This window comes from Grampus griseus, assembly GCF_964374135.1.
Source record: "Grampus griseus genome assembly, chromosome: 12".
NCBI lineage: Eukaryota > Metazoa > Chordata > Mammalia > Artiodactyla > Delphinidae > Grampus > Grampus griseus.
The window spans coordinates 19,297,582-19,313,224 of NC_139006.1; the positions used below are offsets into that span (position 1 = coordinate 19,297,582).

At 48.3% G+C, this 15,643-nt stretch overlaps 1 protein-coding gene across 3 annotated transcripts in view; it reads left to right on the top strand.

Moving 5' to 3' along the window:
• MYO18B (myosin XVIIIB) overlaps positions 1 to 15,643 on the top strand; it is a 234,040-nt gene that overhangs the window by 84,222 nt on the left and 134,175 nt on the right. For all 3 annotated transcript variants that reach the window (XM_082667625.1, XM_082667623.1, XM_082667624.1), the window contains 2 exons: positions 3,616 to 3,725; positions 14,136 to 14,201. In XM_082667625.1, the coding sequence (XP_082523751.1) occupies positions 3,616 to 3,725; positions 14,136 to 14,201 (176 nt within the window). The remainder of the gene's footprint in view (positions 1 to 3,615; positions 3,726 to 14,135; positions 14,202 to 15,643) is intronic.

Here is a 15,643-nt window from a genome sequence, read left to right on the forward strand (position 1 = left end):
TTGGATTCCCCTCCCAGCCAGAAACAGCTCAGGCGAAGTCAGCAGATGGGGCGGCAGGGCTGGCGGGGAGTCTGGGTGGGCACCCATTTGTTTAATATTCCTGTGGTCACTGACGCCTCAGCTTGTGGTCGCTGCCCCCGTGTCCTCCCACCGCGTTAATACGGAACCCTGGGCGTGAGGTAGTTGACGGAGAAGCCGGGAGCAGCTGGAAGCCAAGATGAGCCCCTTGCTCCCTTCAGCATCACATTGATTTTCCCACCGGTCCACGCAACCACAGGCACAAGAAGACAGATACTGTTGCACGGGAAGAGCGAGGTGGTCACAGCCCGTGGCTGATCGACTGTGCCCCGCCGGCCGGAGGCATCCTGGCCCGTGGGTTAGAGTCCCTGCGTGCAGGCATGGGTCAGCGTTCCCTTCCTCCCTGCGGGTCCGCCCTCTGCGTTCTCAGCACCGCCCGACTTGGAGGGAGCTTCCAGCTCAGTGAAGGGTTGAAGTCTTGTGGTATAACTTCCCAAATTTCTGTCTCCCAGACCTGGTTCATTTCCTCATTGTTTTCTTGTTGTTTTTTTTTAAATTAATTTATTTCTGGCTGCATTGGGTCTTCATTGCTGTGCAGGCTTTCTCTAGTTGTGGCGAGCGGGGGCTACTCTTCGTTGCGGTGCACGGGCTTCTCATTGCGGTGGCTTCTCTTGTTGTGGAGCACAGGCTCTAGGCACATGGGCTCAGTAGTTGTGGCTCACGGACTCTAGAGCGCAGGCTCTGTAGTTGTGGCGCACGGGCTTAGTTGCTCCGCGGCATGTGGGATCTTCCCGGACCAGGGCTCACCCCATGTACCCTGCATTGGCAGGTGGATTCTTAACCACTGCGCCACCAGGGGAGTCCTCCTCATTGTTTTCTGCTCTGAGTCACTTCTGTCTCACACCATACAAGCAGTATTTACAAGCATACAAAGATCCATACACATGTGTCACATATTTATGATTTGGAATCTGTGCACATGTAATGTATGCACGAGCAGATGTTGTTTTATTGTGCTTTGCTTTATCGCGCTTCACAGAGAGTGCACTTTTTTACAAATCAAAGGTTTGTGGTAACCCTGTGTCAAGCCAGTCTGTTGTCACCGCTTTTTCCTACAGCATTTGCTCACTTTGTGTCACATTTTGGTAATTCTTGCAATGTTTCCAACCCACCACCAGCAAAAATTTACAACTCGCTGAGGGCTGAGATGACGGTTACGTTTTTTAGTAATAAAGTATTTTTTTAAATTATTAATTTATTTTTATAAAAACACAGAATTATAGTGTATCAATTTACTTATTTAATTAATACCCTTTAGTAAAAATAATTATAAAATTCAACAGGAAAATACTAGTAATAAAGTATTTTTTAATTAAAGTATGTACATTGTTTTTTAGATGTAGTGGTATTGCATGCTTAATAGAATAGTCTAGGGACTTCCCTGGTGGTGCAGTGGGTAAAACTCCACGCTCCCAGTGCAGGGGGCCCGGGTTTGATCCTGGGTCAGGGAACTAGATCCTGCGCGTATGCCGCAACTAAGAGTTCGCATGCCGCAACAAAGATCCCGTGTGCTGCAACTAAGACCCGGCGCAGCCAAAATAAATAGATAAATAAATATTAAAAAAAGATGAGTTTAACATTGAAAAAAAGGAATATGGTATAGTCTAAAGATAACTTTTATACGTACTGGGAAACCAGAAAGTTTTGGGGATGCTTTATTGCGATGTTTGATTTGCTGCAGTGGTCTGGAACTGAACCCGCAACATGTCAGGTGTGCCTGAATTCATACACACATGCACGCATGATGCATACATACATATGCTGTTTCTCAGGTACCTACGATGTGCTGGGCACTGCGGTTACGCACACTAATTGATGTTGTTCTCACAGAGCCCTTAGCACAATGCCTGGAGGAGAGTAAATGCCCAGCAAACGTTACATGTGGGGCAGACTGGTGGGCACAGGTCGGACTCTGGAGCCCGTTGGCCTGGGCTTGACTGTGGCTGACACTGGCAGGTCCCTAGATCGTGCCTGCCTTTTATCTCCTGTGATAGCTCAGGTCTCAGAGAGCTGTCGAGTGGGTTGATGAATTAATAAGGGAATAACAGAAAAGTGCCTGGACCTGGGAAAGTGCTCAAAACACATTAGCCTCCTTTATTGGGTTAACCAGAAAGTTCGTTCGGGGTGGCACAGCAAAACCCGAGCGAACTTTTTGGCCAGCCCAATATTACAGTCATTATTGGATTTAATCCTCATCGTGACTGTGTGACAGGAGATCTTATTACTCTCATCTGACAAGTGAAGAACTTGAATCTCAAAGAAATAGGGGCATTTGTCGCTGGTCAGAGGGCTAATCAGGGCAGATGGGAGATACGAACCCAAGTAAGTCTGACTCAAAAGGACAGGCCTGTAACCTCCCAGCCTCCAGGTCTCTGTGCGGTTAGCATCCTTCCAACCTGGCCTGAAACCCTCCTCTTCCCCCAGGAAGGCTTCATGGATTTGCCACATGTACCCACCATGACTCTTCCTCATGGTTCATTCATTTGGCTTGTTGTAAAGTGAAGTCTCAAAATGGAGTGAGATTTCACCAGACCTTCTCCCATCCAGCCACTTGAGGGGTCTTTTTAAGGCAACTGAGGATCTACCACGCCCCTTGTATCCAGGGTGAAGTCCAAGCTTCGAGGTCTGGAATTTGATATCAAGTTCCTTGGGGACCCAGTCCCTGCTTGTCTTTCACCTCATTGTTGGTTACTCTCACTGGATTCGTTATCATCTCTGTCTGGGTTTGGATCCCATCTGGGAGAGTTAGGGTTGACTTCACTTTGGGCTACGTGACTTGAACTCTCTGGGCCTCAATTTCCAATCTATATAATGGGTGTAATAATACAGTCCCCAGAGTGTCTGTAACACAAGGAAGTTGTTATCCTAGTGTCTTGCACACATAAAAGCTCAGTAACTGCTTTTGCGATGACTGTGAAACAAGCCTTGTATCTTCCTGCTGTGGCTCCTCTGCCTGGACTTCCTTCCACACCAAATCCCCTGGCACACTCTCACGGCCCTTCAAAGGCCGGCTCAGACGTCACCTTCTCTCAGTAGCTTTTCAGATGCCACTTCCCACACAGAAGGGTGCAGCTGTGTCCATCCTACATGTTAGATTTAACATGTAGATACCGTCTGATGCAGCATTTCCCACATGCGGTCTGTGGGGCGGTAAAAAGTATTAAACCAAAAAAAATTTTTTTTCCATGGTCCAGCAGGTTTAGAGAACCCTGGGTTAAGCGAAGCTAATCAGGGCAAATTCCCTGCAGAGGGTCTGGAGCCTTTGACGTCAGTGCTCACACAGATTGTGACCTTCGGAGAAGCAGATGAGGGGGCAGCTTTTTCAAACTTTCATTGGAGCCTTTTATAGGGTCCTTGTTCTGGGGAATGCAGTTGGGAAATGCTGATTGAACCCAATTTCTTAAATTAGCAAATGGGGAGACTGAGGCCCTAAGACGTGAGGGCACACAGTGAGTAGCAAGGCTGGGAGCAGACCCCTGGACCCCTGGGCTGGGCTTCTCACTTGGATTCTTTGTTCTTCTGCTCCCCCCACCGCAGGCTACGCTGACCACATGGGGCTCACTCAGTTCCGCCGAAGATTTCAGGTGCTGGACCCTCTGCTCATGAAGAAGCTCAAGTCGGCCCCCGAGAGAGTGGATGAGAAGAAGGTATGTGGAGCCAGGTGATGGGGGTGGAGGCCCCAGTGCTTCTGTTCTGTAGGGATGGCCCCGGGGGCAGCTGGGGCAGCCGGGATCCGAGAGCTGGGCCTTGGGGGCTAAGGTGACGGTGGCATGAGCTTTGACTCAGACCCCTGCTCCAGACTTCGCCCGCTGCCATGTCACTTAGGACACTGCCTACCGCAGAATGGTCCTTCTGAAACCCTGCATGAGGAAGTGCAGGGAAAGAATTAGAGCCACGAAAAGAGCAAGTCCCAGCCAGGGGGGCTCCTAGCAAGATGAAAAGTCGTCATTCCCACCCATAGGAGTGTTCCCCTCGGCACCAGCACCCTGAGATATAGTCTATGAAAAGAGGACTCTGTGGTCCCAAACACCCCCCTCAGGGTCTTTGCACTAACTGTCCCCTCTGCCTGGAGCGCTTTTCTCCCCAGTCCTTGCCTGGCCAGTGTCATTGTCATCTTGCTATTCAGATCTTGGCTCAGATGCTCTTCTCCATCACATCATCTTGTTTTAATAGTTGCATAGCACTTATCCTTATCTGAAATTATACACCGATTGCCTGTGTGTTCTCTAGCTCACAGCAAGTGTTCGATAAATTTCCCGTTGGATGAATGAATGACTACGTGTACCTAACCTTGTTATTTCTGCCCCTGGGTATCTCCTTTCTCCATCTCTACTGTAAACTTCTGGAGCCGGAAGTCTTCACCCCTAGTGCCAAAGCCTCGGTAAATGTTTCTATTGAGAATGGCCACCGGCTAATCAATGATAGAGCTCTTCAGAATTTGCAAAGCGCTAGTGCATCCTCACAACAGCCCTGCAAAACAAGAGCTGTTACATCTCTTTTATAAATGAGGAGACGTGGGCTCATGGAGATGGCTGATTCCCGTGAGGCCACACAGCCGAGCATTCATGGGTTTTGTCCTTGAACCCAAATTTCTTGATTCCAGGGAGTGCCTTTGGGAAAGCCTGGGCTCCAGAGTCAAACAGACCTGCAGTTGACTCCCAGCTGGGGCTGTGTGAACTTAAACGAGTGAATCCATCTTTCTGCCTCAGTTTCCTCATCTGTAAAATAGGAACAACAATAATACCAACTCCAGCGGGGCGTCTGGAGGATTGTATGTAATAGTGTAATTGATGTGCTTGACGTAGGGCCCGGCATGTAGTAAGGGCTCATTATATATGAACTGCTGTCAGCAGCATCAGCACCACCATCATCATCTTTCAAGGCCAGAGTGATGGCAGCCAAGCCACACAGGCTGGATATTCACAACCGTGTTGAGACTCCCCCTCCAAGTGAGTGTGCCCGTGCATGCCTGAGCTCACTGAGTCGTGAGGCAAGAAGAGTGAAAAGAGTCACAATTCTTAAGTCCTCTCTGGGCTCGTTTCTGCAGCAAGGGCCAGGGCACAGGCCACCTCCTGCAGACAAGGCGGCATTTCTCTGTGGCCCTCCCGAGTCACCGTGGAGAGGGGACCTCAGACCCACGCTGGTGTGGAACAAGGCTATCCCTGCCGACCCATCTTGGAAACCATGAAACTCTGCCTGGCTGGGTGCCACCAGCCACTCTGTACCAAGCTTCATTGGGGTTCTTTATCCTAGGTCCCCCCCCCAGTCTTAATCTCCGTTCAGAGCATCTGGAATGGAACCATTGAAAGGGGCTTGGGCTCCTCTGCAGTTGAAAACAGCACAGAAGTGGGGCGTGGGGGAGCTGTCTGCGGGGGCAGTGGGGGTAGCATATGGAGGCATTTCTATTCTGGACGACTCAGCAGTTCTCTCTTGTAGCCAAACCGAAGCCACCTCCATACACTCGCTGGAGGCCTCGGAAAGTGGAAAATTACAAGTGGAATGGACTTGGGAGTTTTTGCTGCTTCTTATTCTCTTTTTATTTGCTCACAAATTTCATTTGCTGCAGCATAGGATTTTGGTAGCAACAAAAGGAAACGCCATCCTGCCTCTTATGAAAAAGCTGATAAATATTCATTTGCCAGGCAACATGATATGCCATGAATTATACATGAACACGTGCTCGGGTGGGCAAACTGTCAGCCTCTGTGTGCAAAGCATTTAAGACCTCAGGATTTAATAAGACAAGTTTGACAGCTAGAAAAGGTCAATATTATCATTAGACACTAGACAGCAGCAGAGGGAATTCATTGTCAGGGTGTGAAATGGGCCTCGGTGCATCCCTTGTGTGCCCAACACGCACGTGGTGCTCAAACAAGGCTCTTTCCCAGTGAAGTACTCTCATTTGGAGGGGCCCTGATGGATATGTTGTGCTCCCGAAACAAAAATAGTGTGTGCCTCTTACCACAGATGCACAGACCCTCATCACGAAATATCAGGCGTAATGTGAAAAGGTTACGGCCCTCAGTAGATAAAGCCTCCCTGCTCTGGGAATTATCCCCACTTTACAGCAGAGGCAGATGAGGCTGTCACCACCCCCCCCCCCCAGCTGGGCAGTGGGGCAGTGGTAGAGCTGGGATTTGAACTCAGGCTCTCAAATTCCTCACATAGGGCTTTTTACTGTTTATTGTGGTAAAATAGATATAACATAAAATTTACCATCTTAACCATTTTCAAGCATACTTAACCATTTTTAAGCATGGTGGCCTTAAGTACATTTGTATTGTTGTGAAGCCACCACTGCCATCCATCCATCCGTGGACCCATCCACCCATCTCCAGAACTCTTCATTTTCCAAAACTGAGGCTGTCCTCATTAAACACTAACTCCCCATCCCCCGCCCCCCAACCAGCCCTTGGCAACCACCATTCTGCTTTCTGTCTCTATGAATTTGACTGCTCTAGGGACCTCATATAAGGGGAATTATCTAGTATTTGTCCTTTTTTTTTTTGCGGTACACGGGACTCTCACTGTTGTGGCCTCTCCCGTTGCGGAGCACAGGCTCCGGGTGCGCAGGCTCAGCGACCATGGCTCACGGGCCCAGCCGCCCTGGGGCATGTGGGATCTTCCCGGACCAGGGCACGAACCCATGTCCCCTGCATCGGCAGGCGGACTCTCAGCCACTGCGCCACCAGGGAAGCCCTAGTATTTGTCCTTTTGTAACTGGCTTATTGCACGCAGTGTGATGTCCTCAAGGTTCACCCATGTTGTAGCACATGTTGCAGCACATTCTTAAAAGAAGAATTTCTTTCTTTTAAGGCTGAATACTGTTCCATTGTGTTTATGTAGTACAGCATTTTGTTTATCCATCCTCTCTCAGTGGACACTTGGACTGCTTCCACCTTTTGGCTATTCTGAATGACCCTGCTATGAACACAGTGTACAAATATCTCTTTGAGACCCTGTTTTTGATTCTTTTGGGTATATACCCAAAGTGGAATTGCTGGATCATATGGTAATCCTATGTTTAATTTTTTGAGGAACCTCCAAACTGTTTTCCGTAATGGCTGCATCATTTTATATTCCCCCCAACGAGGGTTCCAGTTTCTCCACATCTTTGCCAACGTTTGTTATTTACTGGGTTTTCTGTTTGTTTTGCATTAGTTATCGTAATGGGTGGGAGGTGGTATCTCACTGTGGTTTTGACTTGCAGTCCTCTGATGGTCAGGGCTGGTGAGCATCTCTTCATGTTCATACAGGACTTCTGAACGGGAGCCTTTTGAAGACAGAGTATTTGGTGAAGTTTTGTATAGAATGTGCTATCTGTGATGTTAATTTAAAGTAATTATTATTGATCCCATCCAGCTGTAACCAGGTGCCTCCTTTGCACCAGGCCCTGTGCTAGCTGCCAGAGAGACAGGAATGAACAGAACACAGCTTCGTGGGGAAGAAAGATGAAAATGAGTAATTTCCAGACAGAGGGATAGTTTTGGGATGCCCCAGGAAACACATCTAAAACTTCGGATTTTTGCAGCAGGGGTGAGGGTGGGACATTCAGGGAAGACACCTCAGAGCAGATGATGATTGAGTTGAGCTTTCTGGGACAATTTCGAGGAATCAAGTAAGAGAAAGTACAGGGCAAGCCACATCGGGAACAGCATGTACAGAGATCCAGAGTCACGAGGTTACGTGGCTAATCTAGTGTGGCTGGAGCATAAATGCTGCCAAGTGTCAAGAAAAGGGTCTGAGGTTGTTGGCAGGGGCCAGACCACAGTCACTGTTAGCAGAGATAGAGTCTGGGCTTTATCAGGTGGTCGGTGATGGTTGACCAAAGGGTTACCAGCAGGAGCACAGCTTTGAAGACCAGATCGTTATTATTTGAACTGGCTTAAGCAAAACTATGAAGGGAGTCAAGTCCACTCTGGCCATTCCTTGGCCCTCTATAGGGAGCAGTGTTCTCACGCTGACTTCCAGCCGTTGAGGATGCCCATCTCTTCTAGACACCCAGGCACCTGCTCCGGTCTCCAAAATGACCCTGTCTCCTCTCTCTAACCATCGTGGGTCCCGTTCCTCTCTCCCAGGTTATCCCATCTGGTTAAGATTATGCCTTAACCCACACTGAAGCCCTCCCAGAGTGACCTCAGGCAGGTTCCTGGAAGAGCTCATTCGGTTCACCTTGGCAGTGTCCCAGATTCTGGTCCCTTCAGTCTCTCTGCTGCTGAGGCAGGAATCGCTAAGTCTCCCTGATCCCATGATAGGAAAGCCCTGGGCCCACCGTCTTCCCCTGAGTCTACAGTGATGATTGATTTTAGCCAACCAAATCTGTGTCCCTGGGGACTTGATCTGAACACACCTAAGGCATGCCAGTCTGTCTTCTCAAAGGCAGCCACTCTTCTTCTGTCTTAGACCCTGGTAGACACTCCCGATTTCCTCTGAATTTGTCTCAGAGTCCTTTTCTGCTGGGAAGAGGCCCCTGTGAGCGCGTGACTGGGGCAGAGGGCTGGGGGGAGGGAGAGAGGGAGCTGTCCGTTCTCATGATGCTAAACGATTTTTACAGGGCTTTCCATAGCCTTAGCCCTCTGGAATTTATTCATCATCCTTCTCTTTCTCACCTTGCTGTCCTCCTCCAGTTTGGGTCTACTGTTTTAATAACTTTACATGTTTTCCATTCTGTGTTAACCAACCCAGTTATATAAATATGTGTGTGTGTTATTTATACGTTCGTCCATATAGTTTATGCTTTGTGCCAGACATTCTATTTACAGTCTTGAGCCTATAGAGTTAAAGAACAGAGATAGAGTCCCCACCCTTATGGAATGATTTGATCAGTGTGTAAGTGAGAGTTTTCAGTGGTTAAAAGCATGTGGTCTAGAGTCAGACAGACTTGGGTTCACATCCTGGTATCTGCCATCTCTCTTTCCATTCATCCGTGCCTCATGATGCTTGATAGCTGTGTGACCAGGGACATCATGTGATAGGGCATAACAAAGTGCCTGGCACATAGTAGGTGCCCAAACACATGGTAGCCGTTGGGTCATGGTGTGGGTTTCCTGGAGAAGGTGCTGTACTGACAGCAGCCAAATGGTGTACTAGGAGAGCATCTGTCTCCACAGACGTGGGTTCCCTGCAGCACACTACCTGCTGAGGATTGAGCTGGGGAAGCTCTTCCCAGCCATGGCTCTTTGTGGTTCCTGGAGTCTTCCGCTGCTTGTCTGGCATGTTCAGCTTAACGTGAGATGTCAGACTGTGTGCTTTTTATTGAACATTGGAGAGAAAACTCTGTGCAAAATTCCAGGACACAAAAGGATTCTGCAGGTGGAGGCATGAATTGGGTTTCTCCCAGGTACATTGAAGGGCTCGTAATTTGAGCCTAGAATGGTAAAGGTGAAGGGTGTGTCATCACTCCACAGTGCCAGAGGGGCTTATAACCTCAGAACCTCTACCAGTTATTAGTACTTATTGAAACTTAGCATGTGCCAGGCGTGATATTAAGTACATTATGTGCATCGTAAGAGCTGCTTGGAAGTCTTTAAGTCCAGCATCCGAGCCCACAGAGGGTTTCTGTTGACTGCTTTTTGCTTTTCTTGGGTATAGGTCACACTTTCCAATTTCTTTGTGTGCCTCGTAATTTTTTGTTGAAAGCTGGCCATTTTCAGTAATATAAAACTGCCTCTAAATTCTGCTCTTCTCCCAGTTACTTGGTAACTTATCTGAACTAGGGTTATGGAGTCTGGCTCCCCCACGTTGTGAGACTGCTGCCATCTCCTTTCAGTTTGTTTCACTCTTGTTTTTATTATACATTGTGGTTTCTCAAGAGCTGCCCCTGCGTCAGCACAGCTTAGTGGTCAGGAGAGGTTGTGGTCAAACATTCTGAATCTGTGAAGCTTTTATCTAATCCTTGCGGTCCTCTGTGTGGGTTGGAAAATGGATCCGACATTCAGGCACTTACAGTGCGCCACAGACTTTGCTTTCTGTGTGGCTCTTTCCCATGTTTTCTGCCTGTGCACGTGGCCTTATATTTAGGTAGGGTTATATACATGCCTAAGGCTCTCTCAGTCCCTCCCGTGCATGCGTGTAGCCTTCCAGATTGCCAGGAGTCTATGGGAGGTGCTCAAGGCCCACTATGACTGTCCTATTCCCTATAGCTCCTTGTTATAGGGACCTGGCTAGTCACTGGCCCATTGCTTGCCCCTCTCAGGGTAACAGTCTTAGGCTGGCTGTGCCATTGACTTTCTCCATTTGTTTGCTGCCAGGAGCACTACTGCTTCTGACAGTGTTCCTGGGTGTGGGATTTCCCCTTACTTTGATCCTTGTAAGTGAACCCCTTCTGGCAGCAAAGTGGATGGTTTTCACAGCTTGCCTCGCCCTGGTAGGACCTCTGCAGTGACAGAGCTTAGTGGGGAGTGGAAGGGTCTTGGCCATGATTGCCATAAACTCCCACTCTTCTTAAAGGCCCAGTAGTTTCTCTTGAATAAATGTTTCTCAATTTGCTGCATCCCCTTGCTCAATTTCCAGAGTATCAAAGTTGTTGTTTTTGAAAACTGTATCCATTTCTGTCATTGTTTTGCGGGGAGAGGATTTGTCAAGCTCCTTGTACTGACATTCTGGAAGTCTCACTCCTACACACTGCTTTCGTGGTCTCATTAAACCGCCCCCACATCCTTGTAGCATAGGCGTGACTACTCCTATTCTCGAATAGGGCACCAAGAGGACCCGAGAGGAGGAGCGGTGTGCTCAGGGTCCCACAGCTAGCGAAAGCTGGAGCTGTCCTGGATCGCAGCGTCCGAGGGCAGAGAACAGGCTGAGTTCTCTGATTCCCTGGGGTTGTGTCATGTGATGTTTGACAAGTCCTTTCATTGCACTTGACCTCACTTTCTTTCTCTATAAAATGGGCATAAAACTTCCTGAGATAGTCACAGAGGTTTGAAAATTAGATGAGTTATGGGTAAAGCACTCAGAGCAGTGCTCAGACCCCAAAACACAAGGGAAAACTCTTTTTTTGGAAGCAAAATGGCCAACATTTTACTCAGCCTTCCATGCCGAGAGGTTTTACCTCAACTGTTGGGACAATTCAGATGGGTTAGCTGATTCCATAAAGATGCGGAACAAGGAAGAAATTTCTTACAGTCACCTGGATTTTTGCCCTGTCATCCACCAACTGGCTGTTGGGCAGTGATTATATTAGGTAGAAACAAATGAAATCACTGGTATTTCACCTAAGCAAGTGACAATTTCATATGGCTCGATCTAAGAGTAATATTAATGTTGATAATGAGAGCAGCTGAGTACAGAGTCACTGACAAAGTCCTTTTCATGTACATATCCTCAGTTAATTGTCCCAGCCCCTGTACCGTCTAGGCAGGGAATGTTAGCATCATCTTGCAGGTGAGGAAAATGAGGGTCAGAAGCACAGTTCAGTGCCCGCAGCCACCTGTTCACTCTGTCCCTTGGACCTAAGCGTCCTTATCTGTACAGTGAGGTCAACAGGACAGAATATCTCCGTGAGGCCTAATGTGCTTGGCTACACAGACATCTAAAGGGCTCTAAGAAAGCAGGGAGACGGAGAAGAATCCCTGGATCTTGTGGGGACGGTTGTGTATTTTGGCCGTGTTTGGGGTACACCTGAGACATGGAAGCTTAGTCCACATTCTGCAGCACCACCGCCATCTTATCCAAGAGAGAGGCCGATAGGACCAGCTCCGGGACATCAGGACAGGCTCAGGATGTTTACTCAGTGCCTACTGTATGCAGCTATTTTGTGAAGCCCTCCACAAGCACAGCCACAGAGTCTTCCATCATAGCTGCCATTATTTCCCCCCATTTTTCTGAAGAGGAGCCTGCAGCTCAGAGTAAAATGCTTGTCCAGGGTCACACAGTTCGTGAGTGGTTAAACGAGAATCTCAGTCCAGGTGGCTCTAACTCCACATCCTGATTTTTTCCTCCCACACGTGCGCTCTGGGCGTTAACTCGAAAGTAGGTTAGAAAATTGTCACCAGCTGTAGGCTTCATTTCTTTTCCACCCGTCCATCTTGTTTTCAGCCAACGTTTATTTTGTTTTCTTCTTGTGCAGAGAGAAAACAAATGTTGTAGTCTGGATATGTTGGTTTTATGCATTCTGCTGCCTATAGCTCCCTTGGAACATTTTTGGCTAAAATGTACTAAGTGAAACCACTGAATTTTTGGAGGGGGCGCTATGGAATGTTCCTCTCAGAGGTCAGAGGAGGAAACTTCCCCCCAGATTACAGCCTCCGAGTAGGCTTTTAATAAGCATTTTTTTTTTGTATCTTAGGAAGTTTTCTGTGATGCCGATGACCCATGGAATTGAAACTCATCTACCAGATTACTCTGTCTCATAACACCTTTTGCTTCTTTGAGTGTCGCAGTTACTTTTCTGACAGCCTATTCTGAAGATAGACTTTGTGATTTCCGGTGAATGGAAGGTCCGTGAGGGGGTGGTGTGAGGGTGCAGCGGGAGGAGAATTGGCAGTCACCAGGGAGCCAGGCACGACCTGCATTCATCTGAGGGTACGGATCTCTGGCAGGCTTGTTTCAGAGCCTGCAGGCCTAGACGACAAGAGGAAAATTCCATTCAATGGCTGGTGGTTTGGCTAAGGCTGCATCCAGGGATCTCTGAGTGAATTTGTTTCTCCTGGAGGGGGTGGCCTTTCTCCACACTCCCCCCAACCCTGCCCCGCTTCTACCCTCACTGGGTCTCTCTTGCTGGGCGTTCCCTCATTCAGTCGTCATAATTATTGAGCTCCTACTGTATGCATAGAACAGTACCAGGTACAGTGGAGGAAACAGGTGAATTAAACACAGGTTCTCCCTCCCTAACCTAGGTCAGGAACACAGGGTTAAAGGCCACGCCATTTATTCACACGTTTGGGAGAGTGAGGCCGTCTCTGGCACATGTGATGAGAAGGACAGGGTGCTGGGGAGGCTGTCACGGGGGACACAGCAGGTAAACTCCCCAGTAGCCTAGGGCCCTCTGCAGCTGTCTTGGGCCTGGGAAGCAGTCGAGACATAGGTGTTGCAGTGTGGCCCAACACACCTTGGTTCGGGTCTGGTTCGGCCCATGTGTAACTTATAACCTTGGGGAAATGCTTTCATTCTGTGTTTTTAAAATGGTGGTAAAACATAGGTAACATAAAATTTGCCATTTTAGCCATTTTTAAGCGTGCAGTTCAGTGGTGTTAAGTGTATTCACACTGCTGTGCAGCCGACACCACCATCCACCTCCTGAATTCCTTCGTCTTGTAAAACTGAAACTCTGTACCGAGTAAACACTAACTCCCCTCCCCCTCCCCAAAGCCCCTGGCAGCCGCCATTCTACTTTCTGTCTCTATGAATTTGGCTGCTCTACGGACCTTATGTAAGTGGAATCACAGTATTTGTCCTTTTGTGTTCGGCTTATTGTACTTAGCATAATGTCCTCAGGGTTCATCCATATTGTAGCATGTGTCAGAATTTCCTTCCCTTTCAAAGCTGATTAATATTCCGTTGGGCGTATACACCACATTCTCTTTATCCATCCATCTGTTGATGGACACTTGGGTTACTTCTACCTTTTGGCTACTGTGAATGATACTGGCATGAATATGAGTGCGTGCGAGTATCTGTTCAGGTCCCTGCTTTCACTTTTTTGGGTATATATCCAGAAGTGGAATTTCTAGATCATATAGTAACTGCATGTTTAATTTTTCGAGGAACTGCCATAGTGTTTTCCGTAGCAGACACATCCTCCATTTAGTTTTGCATCTGTGGTTTTCTCCTCTGTGAAATGGGCATGGTAGTATGACGACCTACCTAGGGTTGCTGTGAGGCTGAAATGAGGTGGTGTCTGTGAAGGTCCCAGCAGAGTGGACGGCACACAGTAGGTGCCCAGTACGTGCTCATCCTCTGCACTTACCTGGGGAGGTGGAGCTCTGTTAGCTCACAGACACGTGGGGTCACCCTCTCTCTCCCTGTGTATCCCTCAGCCATGCAGCCAGCTGGCCTTCCACTTTGGGAGTCTCCTGCCCTCAGCCTGTCTTCCTCTCTAACTCTCCTCTTTTTCCCAGGCTGTGGCAGAGCTCCTGCAGACCCTGGATCTGGAGAAGAAGACAGTGGCCGTGGGGCACAGCCAGGTGAGTAGAGATTCTTCCTTTTGCCGTTCTACCCATGACATCAGGGACGCACGTGAGACCTGAGTCTTGTCCTTCCTCAGCATCCACTACTTCTGTGTGTCTCCTTTCCACCAGACAGGGCTGAACACAGGGCTAAGTGATCTCTGCCCTTGTTATGTAACAAGGCTCTTAAGACAAAATATTATAATGTGGGAGGAAATAACATTGGGGAATATCATTTATTAGAGGTAACACTCCCAGGGACCTCAGTGGCCTGGAGAATTAACATCTGGACTTCAGGTAGGACTTTTGGAACCTCAGAAACACCCATCTTCACTCCGAGCCTTGTAACTTTTGCTTTGCAACCAACTGTAAGACAACAGCCGTCCTAGCGGATTAGCAGCAGTAAGTGAAAGGAGAGGGCATGAGAAGAAGCTACGTGATTTTAGGGCTGAGCGGCGTAGATTTCTCCAAGCTGGTGTTGAGCCAGAAACCCTTCCAGAAAAGTTGAAACGTTTAGAGAAGAATTCCATGGAGCCCTAATATGCTCATTGCAGCTTGTAAGTTTTCAAGAGGGAAAAGACAGTGTTTAGGGCTCCCCAGATGATCTGCCCCTGGAACCCTCACCCTTTTGTTTTTGTGGAAGATGCATGACCACCTCCCAGAACTAGCGTTCCCTGGGTCATGGTGTGGGGAGTGGGGAACAGAGGTTGGAAACTCAAGGACCAGGAGGAGGGCAGGGCAGTAGGGACAACGTTTAGAAATACAAACTGGAGAGAGAAGAGACCAAGGGACCACCTCCCCACTTGGTTATCTACTGATTGATTAATGGCACCCAGGAAACCTTTGTCAGTTAATTGCCTTCCACGTTCAGGTACCCTGTAAAGTGTTGGTGGCATTATTGGCCATTAGTACCTCTTGCAAAGTGAAGTGTGCTGCCCCATCACACCTCTTTCCTCGGAGAGCTCACAGTCATTCACGCTGGTCATTGCCCCCTGGACACGCGAGCCTCTCCCCGCAGGCTTCCTGGTCCTTCTACAGCCTGTGGTTGAAGCTGTTAGTCTGCGTGGTTCCAACCTGATTGATCCTGCTGGGAGCTGGCAGCAACTCTGTGGACATTTCCAGTAGAGGAGATAAACCCCTGGGTTACTGGGCTCCCACCACAAGCCTGGTGCTATGCTAGGCAAATTCATATATTATTCCTCTTTTCCCTCACAGTCTCTCTTGAGATAATTACAGTATCCCTTCTTCACAGATGAGGAAAATGTACCTCTGGGAAGTCAGCCCCTTTTCCAGGTCCTCTAGGGAGCCAGGAGCACAGCTCCCATGGAAATCTGTACTGGTCCAACCCCCAAGTTCTCTTCAATACGCTGTGGGTTCTATTGTTTCTTAATGGAAATATACAGCAAATTCTTGACACACAGATGTTTATGGTCTTGAATCAGAGGAATTCTTCTTCAGCT